Raw genomic sequence first — 12,607 nt, 5'->3', positions numbered from 1 at the left:
GAAACACCCGCCCGAGAGGTACTTGACCTGTCCGTGACGCGCCACTCGGTGTGAGGAGGGGACTCAGAAGGGGCCGACCTTCACAGCTCTCCGCCCGCGGCGGGGGTGGGGGGGGGGGGGGGGCGGCGGCTCCACCCACCTCCTGGTCGAGCAACCGCTCGATGAGCATCGGCTTCATCACGTCCGTGTTGAACTGCGGGTGGATGAAGGCCTCGCGGATCTTCTTGTGCAGCAGCTCGCGCACCGTGCCGTCGAAGGAGGGCGCGATCTTCTGCGGCTTGTACGACACGTTCAGCTTGGGCACCTGCCCACGCCGCCTCTCCGTCGGGAGACGCGAAGAGACGCGAAGAGACGCGAAGAGACGCGAAGAGACGCGAAGGGGCGCGGGGAGACGCGGGGAGATGCGGGGAGACGCGGGGAGATGCGCCTGCGACGCCGCCTCTCCGTCGGGGGCGAGGTGGCCGGCCAGCATCTTGATGAATGTCGTCTTGCCGGTGCCGTTCTCGCCGAGCATGACCAGAATCTCAGAGCCGGAGAAGGAGCCCGCCTGGTGGAGCGAGAGTGAGGTGCGGGGAGGTGCGGGGAGGTACGGGGAGGGACGGGGAGGGACGGGGAGATCTCGGAGCGTGAGAAGGAGCCCGCCTCGACGTGCAGCGTGAACGCGCCGAGCGTCTTTGTCATGGCCGGGTAGCTGCACTCGCCCGCGCCGCGCCCTTCCTTGCCGCCCTCCTGCTCCGCGTTCTCCGACACCTGGGGCGAGGCAAGGCGGCGTACACTTCTCCACACACACTTCTCCACACACACGAGGGGTGGTGGGGCAAGGGCCGGGGCAACCCTCGCATCCTTCCGCGCCAGGACACGGGCAGGAGCCGGCGCGGCGCATTCAGAGTGGGAGGCCCGGTGCGCGCGGGTGAGCAGCCTGCCCCTCCCCTCCCGACAAACCAGCTCCCGCACACACACGATCGCAGCTGCGAGACCCGCCCCCAGCGATGCCGAGTGACTCACTGCGGTGTCTGTGCCAAGACGACCCCTCGAAAGGCGAGATATGGGGAGATATGGGGAGATATGGGGAGATATGGGGAGATATGGGGAGATGGCGCCCGACCCCTCGAAAGGCGAGATATGGGGAGATATGGGGAGATGTGGGGAGATATGGGGAGATGGCGCCCGACCCCTCGAAAGGCGAGGGCGTCGTCGCAATCAAGTCGGCCATGAACGGGCGCAAGGTGGCAGCTCGGGCTAGTCTCCCCCACTCTCCCCCACTCTCCCCCACTCTCCCCCACTCTCCCCCCCTCTCCCCCACTCTCCCCTCCTCTCCCCCGACCTTGAAGGTGAGGGCGTCGTCCCGGAAGCGCAAGTTCTCGGTGGGGATGAAGCCGCCGAGGAAGATGTTGATCCCCTCGCGCACGCCAAACGGCATCGTCACCACGCCGTACGCGCCGGGGATGCCTGGTGGGGGAGAGGCGTGGAGAGTGGGGGAGAGTCGCCGGGGGTGCGTGGTGAGAGTGAGAGTGGGGTGGGTTCGGCACCGGGAGGGGTAGGGGATGCCTCGCGAGAGTACGCGAGGGTGCACGAGATATGGGGAGATATGGGGGGATAGGGGGGAGATAGGGGGGGGTGCCTAGTGAGAGTCCGCGAGGGTGGCACGACGTGGCAGCCGGTCCCACAAGGCTGCACGGGCCATGACAGCCGACAGTGCTGCCGCTCAGCGGCGCGCAGTAGTCGCGGTGGAGAAGAGTGACACACGTGACGAGATAGCGGCGTGTCGCGGCGTCTTGGACCCCCGGTGTGTGAGGGCTTGCAGGCGTCCACGCGGCTATGTGCCGACACTAGAGCAAGCTCGCCGTACAGGCAGCAGATGAAGTCGGAGAGGTAGTCGAGGACGGACAGGTCGTGCTCCACCACGATGACGTACCTATGGAGTGACGCACTCGAGGGAGTAACCAACGAACTCAGAGGCCGTGCTCCACCATCGTGACGGACCTGGGCGAGAGAGCTGTGATGGGAGAGCCAGCACACAGCTGCCAGCAGCCTCCACGAGGACGGCTGGATAGCGGAGGAGCTACCCTGGGCGGTCTCTCGGCTATCTCTCGGCTGTCTCTCGGCTGTCTCTCGGCTATCTCTCGGCTGTCTCTCGGCTGTCTCTCGGCTGTCTCTCGGCCGTCTCTCGGCGGTCTCTCGGCGGTCTCTCGGCTGTCTCTCGGCTGTCTCTCGGCGAGGGCGGCTGGAGAGTGGTCGAGCTACCCTCGGCTATCTCCCCTTCTCTCGGCGAGGACGCACGTCTGGATCGTGAGGAGGGACCGGATGGCGCGCGCCGCCTTCAGCCGCTGCATCACCTACGGATGGGACGTGTCTCGGACATGTCACGGACGTGTCGCGGACGTGTCCCGCCTTCAGCCGCTGCATCACCTACGGATGGGACGTGTCTCGGACATGTCACGGACGTGTCGCGGACGTGTCGCACTGCGTGAGCCGCTGCACGCACGTCCAAGTACGAGGAGGGCTCGTCAAACATGTAGACGTCGGCCTGATGGACGGCCGTCAACGATGACCCCGACCAACTCTCGGGGGCGGCGCGTCGGCCGAGGCAGGCGGCCGCCTGCTGGACGAGGACGATGGCGATGGCGAACCGCTGCAGCTCGCCTCCCGAGAGGTCCTGGCGCGCACCCAGCCGAGGGGTCAGCTCCGAGGCCGTGGAGGGGTGGTGCGACGCGCCGCTCTCGGCGATCTCTCGGCGAGGTGGCGACGCCTCCACGTTCCGCTCGAGCACGTTTCGCAGGTCGAGAAAGTCGAGCGCCTGTGGTTGCGGTGACATCGCGGTGGGTGGCGCTCCCTCGGACGCGCCACTCCTTGTGCACGCAGGTCCGAACGGGCGGCGAGCGCCTCCTCCAGCGCGTCTCGCTCATCCTTCCGCTTGATGATGTCGCCAACCTTGCCCTTGACCGCGCGCGGGATGTGGTCGACGTACTGCGGCTTGATGATCGCCTTCATGTCGTCCTCGAGGATGCGCGTGAAGTAGTTTTGCAGCTCCGAGCCGCGAAAGTGCGCCAGAATCTCCTGCCACTCGGGCGGAGCGTCGAAGCGGCCGAGGTTTGGCTTCTGCTTGCCAGCGAGGATCTTGAGCGCGGTCGACTTGCCGATGCCGTTGGTGCCGACCAGCCCAAGCACCTGCCCCGCTCGCGGCATCGGCAGCCGATGCAGCTTGAAAGAGTTTGCAGAGTAGCGGTGCGTCGTGTTGGAGTTGAGATTCTTCGGGAGGTTGATGATCTGGATGGCCTCGAACGGGCACTTCTTGACGCAGATGCCGCAGCCGATGCACAGCTCCTCCGACAGGAACGCGATCTTGTCCTTTGGGCCGACCTCGATGCAAAACTTGCCCATCCGCACGACGGGGCACGACTTTTTGCACTCCTGGCGGCACTTGGAGGGCTTGCACTTCTCGGCATTGACGATGGCGATCCGCGTCAGCTGACCCTCCTCCTTGGTCTCCTTGTCCTTCTTCCCCATCGCGCCAGCGATGCGCCTGCAAGCGGCGCCGGGTGGCTGCTCGCGCGTGCCGCACACGAGGCGTAAGCGCTGTGCGGCGCACGCAGACGGACACGAGGCAGCGGGAAGGCGCGCGGCGGGCGGACAGCCACCTGCGCCTGGCGAAGCTCCAGGCGGCGGCCTCGGAGTGGCGACTGGTCGAGCGAAGAACGACGAGCGCCAACCGACACGCGCCCGGTCGTGGGCTCGCACTCGCGAAAAAAAGAAACGGAAACCCTGGTGAGCTATGTATCCCCATCCATTCTCTACGGGAGATGACTGCTCTATTTATTTATTTATGGCGATCCGCCTCCACTCTTTGTTGCTCGCTCGCCCGGGCGGAGGGCATGGCCGCGGAGGTGGCGGGCGCGCGCTTGCCAGGCCTTCCGCAGACAGCCTCTCGGGCAGACTGAGGGTCGGCTTTGCGTGGCGTGGCCCGTGCGCTGCGCTGCGCAAAGCTGCGTGTGCTGAAGGTGCATCTGGTGCTTCCTTTCGGAAGTGGGCCACACAGCATCCGCTGCAAGCCGGTGCAGCACTCTGCTGCTTGGTGGGCAGCCTCCTGGATCTGTGCGCGACGTTCGCGAGGCTGCAGTGGCGCGGTGTACTGCAAGCCGCGGCGAGTGGCGCGCGGCATGCGCGACACACACACACACACCGGAACAACAAACCCTGTCTGCACGTCTCGCGCGCGCGTGAACAGGGCTCCAAGCCCCAAATGACGTGTGAGTGTTAGAGTTGTTTGGTATTGCTAAAAATCTCTCTCTCTCTCTCTCTCTCTCAAACACAAAATCTCTCTCTCACACACACCGGCGTCCTCTAAAAGAAAGAATTAACAAAAGCAAGAATTTTATAACAAAACTCCCTCGAAAGAAAGAATTAACAACCAAGGCGCTCTCAAAAAAAGAAAGAAAGACATCGGCCCCTCGAGTCCGCCGCCATCACAACGACATTGGTGTTTCTGAACACGTAGACGTGGGGGTTGTGTGCGGGTTGTGTCTGGGAGGGAGGGAGTGGGGTGCAGGTTGCTCACCCACGGCACCGGGCCAGTGCTTGCACTTTGAATGCCGTGGGGCTCCTGCCTGCCCGTGTCCGGAGAGAGAGAGAGAGAGAGGCACGCTCATCTCGATCGTCAAGACGTTGCTACGCGCGGTCTTCCGCGGGGGGAGCTGCGTCGACGGGTGCGGGACCGCGGCGCAGCCAGTGCCGCGGCGAGGCCTCCGGCTGTTTGCGGCGGGCGGCTTGCTGGTCGCTGCGATGGCGAAAAACTCGTCTCGCCACACGCCAAGGGCTTATGCTCTGGCGAGACGTGAGGCGCATGCGCCCAGGAGGGGAGGGGGCATGTGTAACGACACTGCTAGAGATGCCTTTCGGGGCCCAGAGATAAAACTTCTGTGATGCCATGCGTGACCTAGTAGTGTCCCCAGCTATGGGCGTGTCCACGTTGGAGCCAGGTGTGGTGTGGGCGCGAGAATAGCTCCGCCGTTCATGGAGGCAACCGATGCGAGTCGACTGGTGTGTGTCGTCGTGGTTTCGTATCAAGAATTCTCTCTCTCTCTCTCTCCCGTGTCCGGGTGTGGAGATGCGAGGGTCGCCCCCCCTTGCCCCACCGATTTGTGTGTGTGGAGAAATTTACCTTACCTTACCTTATCTTAACCACACACACAAGTGACAAGCCCTCCGCGCCGCCACAAATTTGGAGCACTTGAAACGTACCTTTTTTCTTATGCATCTCCGTGAGGACGGCGCCTCGCCTAAGAAGGCGGTCGGAGGGAGTCGGAGCGAGGCGGAGAAGCCCCCGGCGAGCTGTAGGTCGCCGACAATCCAGCCGGAGCTGCGAGCCGTCCTATTCACGGGATATCTACCACTCGCGGGGACGATGCTCTTCCTCTCCGCCTTCGCCGCCGCCTCTGTTCGCAAGGCGAACGGCCAATCGTCAGCCGATCCGTCCCAAAACCGCTGCGCCACATTCGCAATCGTCGGCTTGCAAGAGGCAACCCAGACCACCTTCTCGCAGTTGAGCGCCGCGTTTGGCCGCGACGACTTGGACGCCTACGCGCGCTACAAACACGGGGCAGAAGTACACTGGCTGCGAGCGCTACGTGCGCCCGCGATGGACTATTGGCGCGCCGATCCACTGCACGCCGATGTGCTGGTACTCGACCTACCATTAGGATTCATCTGGACGAGGCTGTCTGTGCCGCGGGACGTTCGCGGGCAGCGCACTAGCAAGTTCACCAAGCGGGAGTTGAACAGCACTTTCCAACAGGCGCTTCGGCTGCTGGCTGAGCAGCCACGGTCCGACCGCCTCTTCTGGCTTGGCACCGACTTCAAGATTCGACAGCACAAGCTCAAGGTACGCGGGCGCCTCACGGCGGGCGTAAAGCTTTTAATTCCGGACCCCAAGGTGGGCAGGATCAACGCCGACCCAAACGTGGGCCAGGCGAGTTCTATCATCGTGCCGATGGTACGGTCAGGCTCAGACAAGGCTCTCTCCTGGCGGGCGTTTGCAGAGCGGCCCATCCGCACCTTCTTCATCGGCAGAGCGGACAACGGCACTGGCGCCTCGATGGGAACTACGTTGGCCGATGCTCAGCGGATAAAAGCAGCCAACTTTCGAGATCGCGTCGCCGTGCTCAACTTTATGTCGGCGGCGGCGGCTCAGGATCCTGGGCACATCGACATCTTTGCCACGATAGGAACAACTGGGCTCGCTGATTGCCGCCCTGGCTGCTGGCGAGCTCCACCCGGCTGCGTTGCGTGCAAAAGCACGCGCGAACTTACGGAGCAGTACCGTGAGCTGATCACAAAGTCGCGGTACGCGTGGCACTTGCGTGGCGACACCCCGTCGTCCAACCGCCTCTACGACATCTTGGCGGCGGGCGCAGTGCCGATCGACGCAAGCGGCGGTGGCGGTGGCATGCGTGCATCGTTCCCGTTGGCCGACATTGTCCCCTGGGACTCCATCATCTCGGTGTCGCCAAACAGTACCGCACTAACGGCGGACCCCGGGGGCGTGGGCAGGGCATGGCTGAGCACGCTGGCGCCACAGTCGGCCGTCGCGCCAGCCGCCTTTGAAGCGATCCTCGAGCGCCGCGGCGATGTCTTGTGGGACCAGGCGCCTGCGCGCGTCGCGTGCAACGTGCTCGTCACTGCTGCGCAGCGGATTGCGACGTGCGCATCACACTCTCCGCATCGGAACTCCCCGGTCTGCTCGATGCACAAGAAGCGGAACCAAACGGCCTCGAGAAATCTTGCCGCAGGCGTGGCCGCCAAGAGGCCATAACGGGGGGGGGGGGAGGGGGGGGCAGGGGCGACGCTCTTGTCGATGGTGAGCTGTGTTAGGGGGATATGCAAATTACGGGTGTGGGAAGAGAGAGAGCCGAGGAGCTATGTTCCAATTCGCTCTGACATGTACGTACGCAGTACGCTATCTTCATCTTCAATCTTCAAAACGCGTCCAGCGGAGCTCCGTGTTGCTCCCAGCGCCCTCCCCCCCGCGCTCCCTGCGGCCATGGCCGATGCTCCTAGTTAAGTAGAGCCGTAGTATGAGAGGTCATCTGGCTACCGCGAGGCGCGAGAGCGACCCAGCTCGTCGACATCGTCCGATGATTGTGCCTCAAAGTCAGCGTCGGAGGCTATCGTGGGGTCGAGCCGGCAGTGAGTAGCAGTACACTGGCGGCTGGCGACGCACCACGTGATGTCCCTCTTCGACGGCGGCGGCGGCGGGATGAAGCAGGCGGCCGAGCTGGCTGGGAGGGCGGCGGGGCAGGCCGCAGCGCACGCGAGCGCGGCGATGCCCGATGGGCAAGCGCGCGGCACAGCAGCGGAAGGCGGGCGAGAAGGCGAGCAAGAAGGCGAGCAAGCAGACGGTGGAGGAGCTGCGCGCGGCGACGACCCACCCGTGCACCAAGCTGCACCTCTACCAGGTGGGCGAGTACCAGCTGCAGGATGCACAGCTGTTGGAACCCTTTGAGGTTACATCTAGGAAGTGGAACCAGAAGATTGGGGGGGAGTGCCGTGGCACTGCGTTCGCTGCCGCTGACTGCCGCTGACTGCCGCTGACTGCCGCTGACTGCCGCTGGCTGCCGCTGGCCCCGGACACCCGCCACAAGTGGAATACGAGGACTACGTGGTGGCGGCGGACGCGGGGGCCGCAGGCACACGAGGTGCTCGCCGCCTCCGCCGCGACGCGGTGAGGCACAGAGATGGAGAGCCGAGCGCATCGGCGCATTGTGCCATAGCGTTGCGGGCAGGGCCGCGGCGACGAAGAGCGGGGCGGAGGAGGATGAGGCCGGGGCGGCGTTCACGTGGAACTGACGTGGAAGTGGAACATAGACGGAGGGGAGCTCTTCGAGGATGCCTCCGTAGGGCCAAGTGGGAGGGGCATCTGCCTGATCTCATGCGCGGCTGCCCTTTCAGCGGACAGACAGCCCTGACGCGACGCGGAGCCTGCTGCGCGCGCTGACTCTTCCTTACGTGACACGGGCTCTCAACGACGACTTCCCAGGATCAGACCTGAAGGCAGCGGAGGAGGCGCACATCGCCAGTGACGCGTATTGCCGCAAGCAATGGGCTCCACGAAGACGAACGGGGCAGGTGGCAAATGGCCAATGGCCAGGCGGTGCGCCGCTCTGGTGGCATACAAGGGCCAGCCTCGCTGGACGACGGGGAGTGGGTGCCCTATGGGGATGATGGCGGTTGTGTCGGCGAGCAAGCACTACGGTGTTGGCGGATTCGATCATCTGCCTGAGGACGACTTTCTCGATGGCGAGGGGGCGACGGCTTCTAAGGAAGCCGACGCCGCCTGCGTCTTGTCTGCCGTGTAAAGAAAGAAAATAGACAAGCCGAAGGAGGGATGGGAGGGCTAAGTGGTATCTTCCTGGACCATTCAGTACCTATGTCTTGTGGTGAGCGTGGCGTTCAACTCCAACTGGGAAAAGCTACTCCACAGTGCGAGCGCCATCAGTAGTGTTTGAAAATCCTGCGGTGTCTTGAGGGCGTGGTAGGCTGGCGCATCAACGGATACACAATGGTCCCAGTGCCTAGGATGGAATGGAATCAGGAAGGCATTGACATTCTCGGCATGCAAGTGCCCCTTGACGGCAAAAGCCGTCAGATTATCCCACTGGTAGCCGCCGCTGCTGGCGCTCACTTTCTGGCGTTGAAAGGTGTAGACCATTTCCAAGGGCGACCCTTGTCTGCACGGCTGCGGTGTCTCTTTCTGGCGGATTTTGCACGAGCAGTGGCTCAGGGGGAGCGACGGCTTGTCCCAAGTGGGAAACACCCACGGATGCAAATATCTACTTTGAGGGTGACATTCAAGGCGGTGAGGAGGTTGAACAGCCAGACATCCTCCTGTGGGTGGTAGAATGACTTCCACCTCGCCAGCCCTGCGCTTACCATGCGTGCTGCTGCTTTGCGTGAGATCACTTGGAGCGGCCCTAACAGGGCGGGATGTGCTAGTCCCTTGGGCACATTGCCAATGGCCAGCGCCTCGCTTGGCAAATACCTTCTGAGGATGATGCGCAGGACCGTCGGACGTAGCAACGTGTCGGCATCAACCTTCACGTACCAGTCAAACGCTGCAGCAGCTGTGCCGAAGCGAGACAGTCGGAGGACGAAACCCCACGCAGTGATGAGCTGCGGTGTGTTCTTGTACTTGCCGTTGGTAGCATGCGAGCTGAAGAGGCCAACCATGCGCATTTTCTCATTTGAACTTGAGCTGACGAGCCGATGTTCATCACACTGGCTTAGCTGCGTCGATAGGAATGGAACGAGCGGAGTCTCTCTCTCGAGTACCACAGCAAAGCAGAATACAGTTGGAGTATGATTCCGCACCTCGCCCGTTGGCATGCCGAACTTGGCCGTCGAGAGCGCTTCGGTGGGTTTTTACGGGTGATAATCATCGACCTCATCCCTCTTTCAATTTCTCCCTCCGGTATTGTTCTCTCTCCATCTACAGCTAGGATCCTACTCCTGCCTCCTCGCGAGGCCGGGAGAGTGAAAGGTCAGGTTTGGGCGCGCCTGGTGCAGAAAAAATTGAAGAGGAAAGGAGTATCCGGTCTTGCGGGTGTACTTGAAGGTGGGAAAAAGAGTTTCGCACGAGATCTTAACCGGCATGCGAGGCAGTGATTGATTGATTGATGGGAAGGCGAAACACAGTCCGACCAACGACTGGGACACCAACGCGGTATGGGTGGACGCTAGACGGGCGATGACGGTCACACAGGAGCGACACACAGAACCACAAGACAAGACACTCAGCCGAACTGACTGCCACACATCCTGAGCGAACTTCCCTAGTCACCCGCGGCCGGACTCCATCCGGCACGCGTCGCTGGGCGCTCAGAGCTGCGTCACCTGCTCGCCACCCCGACGCCCAAGGCGCCCGAGCGAACGACAGGCGGCACGCGAAGACTGGTTGCAATCCCGCCGACCGCCAGGCCGCGGGATGATGCGTGCGTGGTCTTGTAGTGGGTCTCGGAAGCTCTCCTCTCGGGCTAGGAGCCAGCCCCTCTCCCTTGCCCTCGGAACACTGTGTCCGAGTCGAGGCGTGTGCTTGCCGGTCGACGGCCGCGCGCGGTTGGCATTGTGACGAGGGTTGCGCGCGGCCGCGGCGCGCCCGCCATGGTTCGGCGCGGCGCGCCTACCAGCGGCAATTGTCGAGGCACGGGAACGCTTACCCGGGGTCATCCTCTGAGCCTGGTCGTCGGCGCCGCGATGCCACGGCGGCGCATTCGACGTCGTCGGCGCGCTGCCCCGCGGTGAGCCCCGCCGCACGTGGCGACGGCCGCAGGTTGGCCCGGTGCAGCGCGCCCTGGCCGCAGACTGAAGAACGGCCACGAGGGGTGTGTGATGTGCGGTGCGGGGTGTGAGGGGGCAGCGTCTTTGTGTGTGTGCGCGCGCGCGCGCCGCTGCCGGGAAAGAGCGGGGCCCTCGGGGTACGCCTCGCCCGGCCCCCTCCGAGGGGGTCGTGATCTGAACTGGAGAGGGGGGGTCGGCCTTGAGAGCGTACGGGTGGTCTCACCGCGCCAGAGGCTCTGCCTCTCCTCTCGGGGATTAAACTGAGGGATAGGGGCGGGGATCCTCCCTCTTCCCGCCATCGATGCCGGGGCTCAACCAATCCGGAGAGGTCATTACCATTCCTCCATACATCCTCCCAGCTTCAAGGCAGCGAGGCACCGTGAAAACAGCCCAAACGCGCCTCGTGCCCAAGGAAGTTGAGAGTCTAGAGCTTGATGGTCGACGCCGGCTTCTTCTCCCGCCACGACGCGCTTTCGGCCGAGGCCCAGTCGCTCCTTTACGCGGACGGCGCCCTCTCAGAGACGCAGCAGAACTTGCGATCGGTCACGAGCGCCGAGCGCAGCGCCGAGAGCCAGCGCGTGGCCAACCAGCGGAAGCAGGCGCAGCGCGAACGGCGCATCGACCGGTGCGAGAACAGCTGGTTCTACGGCACCACCGCGCTGCAGCCCCAGACGTGGGTTTACGGTGGCGTGAGCGCCAAGATTGCGAGGCAGAAGGCGAAGCTCGAGGCCGACCGCGCTTCCGCGCCGTCATTGCAGTCGCGCGAGGCGGCGCTGGAGCAGACGATCGAGGACCTCAAGGCGCAGGCGCAGGCCCTGCAGGGCGCGGTGGCGCGGCGCCGCGCGCTCGAGACCGAGGCGGCGGGCATGTTTGAGTCGGCCGTCGCCGGCGCGCCGACTCCACATCTCCACTCCCTCGGCAAATCGGCGGCCGAGTGGCAGGCGGCGCTTGGCCAGGAGCAGGCGCTGGCGGCGGCGCTGGTGGAGGCGTCGCGCGGCTGCGCGGCAGCGCGGCAGCGGTACTACTCCGCCATCAACGCGCTGCAGCGCGCGCACCAGACCAACCAGGGCGCGCAGTTCAACAATGTGCTCGACGGCTCCGAGTTCATCGAGCACATGCAGCAGGGACACCGCGATCAGCTGATGCAGCAAGCGCAGATGGAGGCGCACCAGGCGGGGGTGGTGCTCACGCGCGCGCTGCAGTCGGTGCCGCCCGCCGCCGCCGCGCGCTACCCGCAACTCGCCGCCGGCATCGGCCACGTCGTGATGCCTCGCCTCGAGCAGAACGGCGCCGGCACCGCCATGATGGAGATCTTCGGAGGCGACTTTGGCGACGCGGTGGCGGGGATGCAGGCGGGCGGCCGCATCCAGCGCAACATCGGCGTCCTCGCGCAGTGCGAGCAGCTCACCGCACAGCAGGAGGCGCGGGTCAACGCGCTGCTGCAGGCCGTCCGGCAAGAGGCAGCCAACGCGGCGGCGACGCTGCAGCGCATCGAGGCGGACGTGCTCGCCGAGAAGCGATCCATCTTCGCGGCGCTGCGCTCGCGATGCGGGGGCGTCGCCGCCGTCGCGGCGGCGCCGGTCGCGACCGCCACCGCCGTCATCGGCAGCGATCCAAAGGACCACATGGCGGCCACCGCGGTGCAGGCGGCGTGGCAGACGCGCGTGACTGGCAGAGCGGCCGCGGCCTCGCCGCCCGTCGCGACCGCCGTCGCCCCCAGCGGACCGCCCGTCGCCACCGCCGTCGCCGCACCGGCAGGCGCCGTCGCCACCGCCGTCGCCGCACCGGCAGGCGTTACCCCTGTCGCCACCGCAGTCTCCGCGCCCGCCAACGCGGTTGCCACTGCGGTCGCGCAGCCAGCGGCCGGGGCGACGCCGCCCATGGGTCAGCCGGTCTATTAGGCGAGCGGAATTTCGGCTTGTAGATAGAAGTGGTATGTGCAAATTACCGGCTCGTCCTGCTCTGATCTGGGAGTTTTGTGTTTATCGCGTTCCGGTTCAGAGAGTGCTCGCCGTCCTGCGTCCACCCTCACTGCGAGCTCGAAGGCGAAGGCCAGCGCAGGAAACGCGGTGATAGGAACGACGATGCGGCGAGCGCCGGAGGGAAGCGACGACAGCGAGGGGACGAGGACGGCAAGCAGAGAGGAGAACAGACGGCGAGCGGCGCACGCGAGGGCGACCACGCAGGAGAAAACAGACGGGACGAGGGGAAGGAAACGCGGCCCGCCAGGAAGCGAAGGCAGACGGCAAGATACGTCGCCGGACCAGCGACAGGAAGC

The 12,607-nt window shown here is 64.7% G+C and overlaps 3 protein-coding genes across 3 annotated transcripts; 2 read left to right on the top strand and 1 right to left on the bottom strand.

Moving 5' to 3' along the window:
- Positions 1-139: 139 nt before the first annotated feature.
- On the bottom strand, positions 140-2,991 carry EMIHUDRAFT_121228 (hypothetical protein; the record flags this gene model as incomplete). The annotated part of the gene is made up of 7 exons (XM_005759037.1): positions 140-547; positions 601-750; positions 1,325-1,449; positions 1,782-1,915; positions 2,281-2,336; positions 2,486-2,797; positions 2,848-2,991. Coding segments are annotated over 7 exons (1,329 nt in total), but the record flags the coding sequence as incomplete, so codon positions are not given.
- A 3,119-nt stretch (positions 2,992-6,110) lies between these two features.
- Positions 6,111-6,946, top strand: EMIHUDRAFT_372218 (hypothetical protein). The gene is given in 2 exon segments (XM_005759036.1): positions 6,111-6,810; positions 6,824-6,946. 1 exon segment carries the CDS (start codon positions 6,167-6,169, stop codon positions 6,806-6,808), a length of 642 nt encoding a protein of 213 aa, XP_005759093.1. The 5' UTR covers positions 6,111-6,166; the 3' UTR covers positions 6,809-6,810; positions 6,824-6,946.
- Positions 6,947-10,748: 3,802 nt separating this feature from the next.
- EMIHUDRAFT_460091 (hypothetical protein) lies at positions 10,749-12,359 on the top strand. Its single transcript, XM_005759035.1, has 4 exons — positions 10,749-11,210; positions 11,376-11,534; positions 11,613-11,993; positions 12,186-12,359. The coding sequence occupies exons 1-4, from the start codon at positions 10,764-10,766 to the stop codon at positions 12,228-12,230; spliced, it is 1,032 nt and encodes a 343-aa protein (XP_005759092.1). The 5' UTR covers positions 10,749-10,763; the 3' UTR covers positions 12,231-12,359.
- Positions 12,360-12,607: the final 248 nt, after the last annotated feature.

Source organism: Emiliania huxleyi (genome assembly GCF_000372725.1).
Source record: "Emiliania huxleyi CCMP1516 unplaced genomic scaffold EMIHUscaffold_821, whole genome shotgun sequence".
NCBI lineage: Eukaryota > Haptophyta > Isochrysidales > Noelaerhabdaceae > Emiliania > Emiliania huxleyi.
This window is presented reverse-complemented; position numbering and strand designations above follow the sequence as displayed.

Coding starts and splice junctions, on each gene's coding strand:
- EMIHUDRAFT_372218 (XM_005759036.1), top strand. CDS start 6,167: ATGTCGGCGGCGGCGGCTCAGGATCCTGGGCACATCGACATCTTTGCC.
- EMIHUDRAFT_460091 (XM_005759035.1), top strand. CDS start 10,764: ATGGTCGACGCCGGCTTCTTCTCCCGCCACGACGCGCTTTCGGCCGAG. Junction 11,211..11,375: donor CGGGCATGTTTGAGTCGGCC/GTCGCCGGCGCG, acceptor AACGCGCTGCAG/CGCGCGCACCAGACCAACCA. Junction 11,994..12,185: donor AGGCGGCGTGGCAGACGCGC/GTGACTGGCAGA, acceptor GCGGTCGCGCAG/CCAGCGGCCGGGGCGACGCC.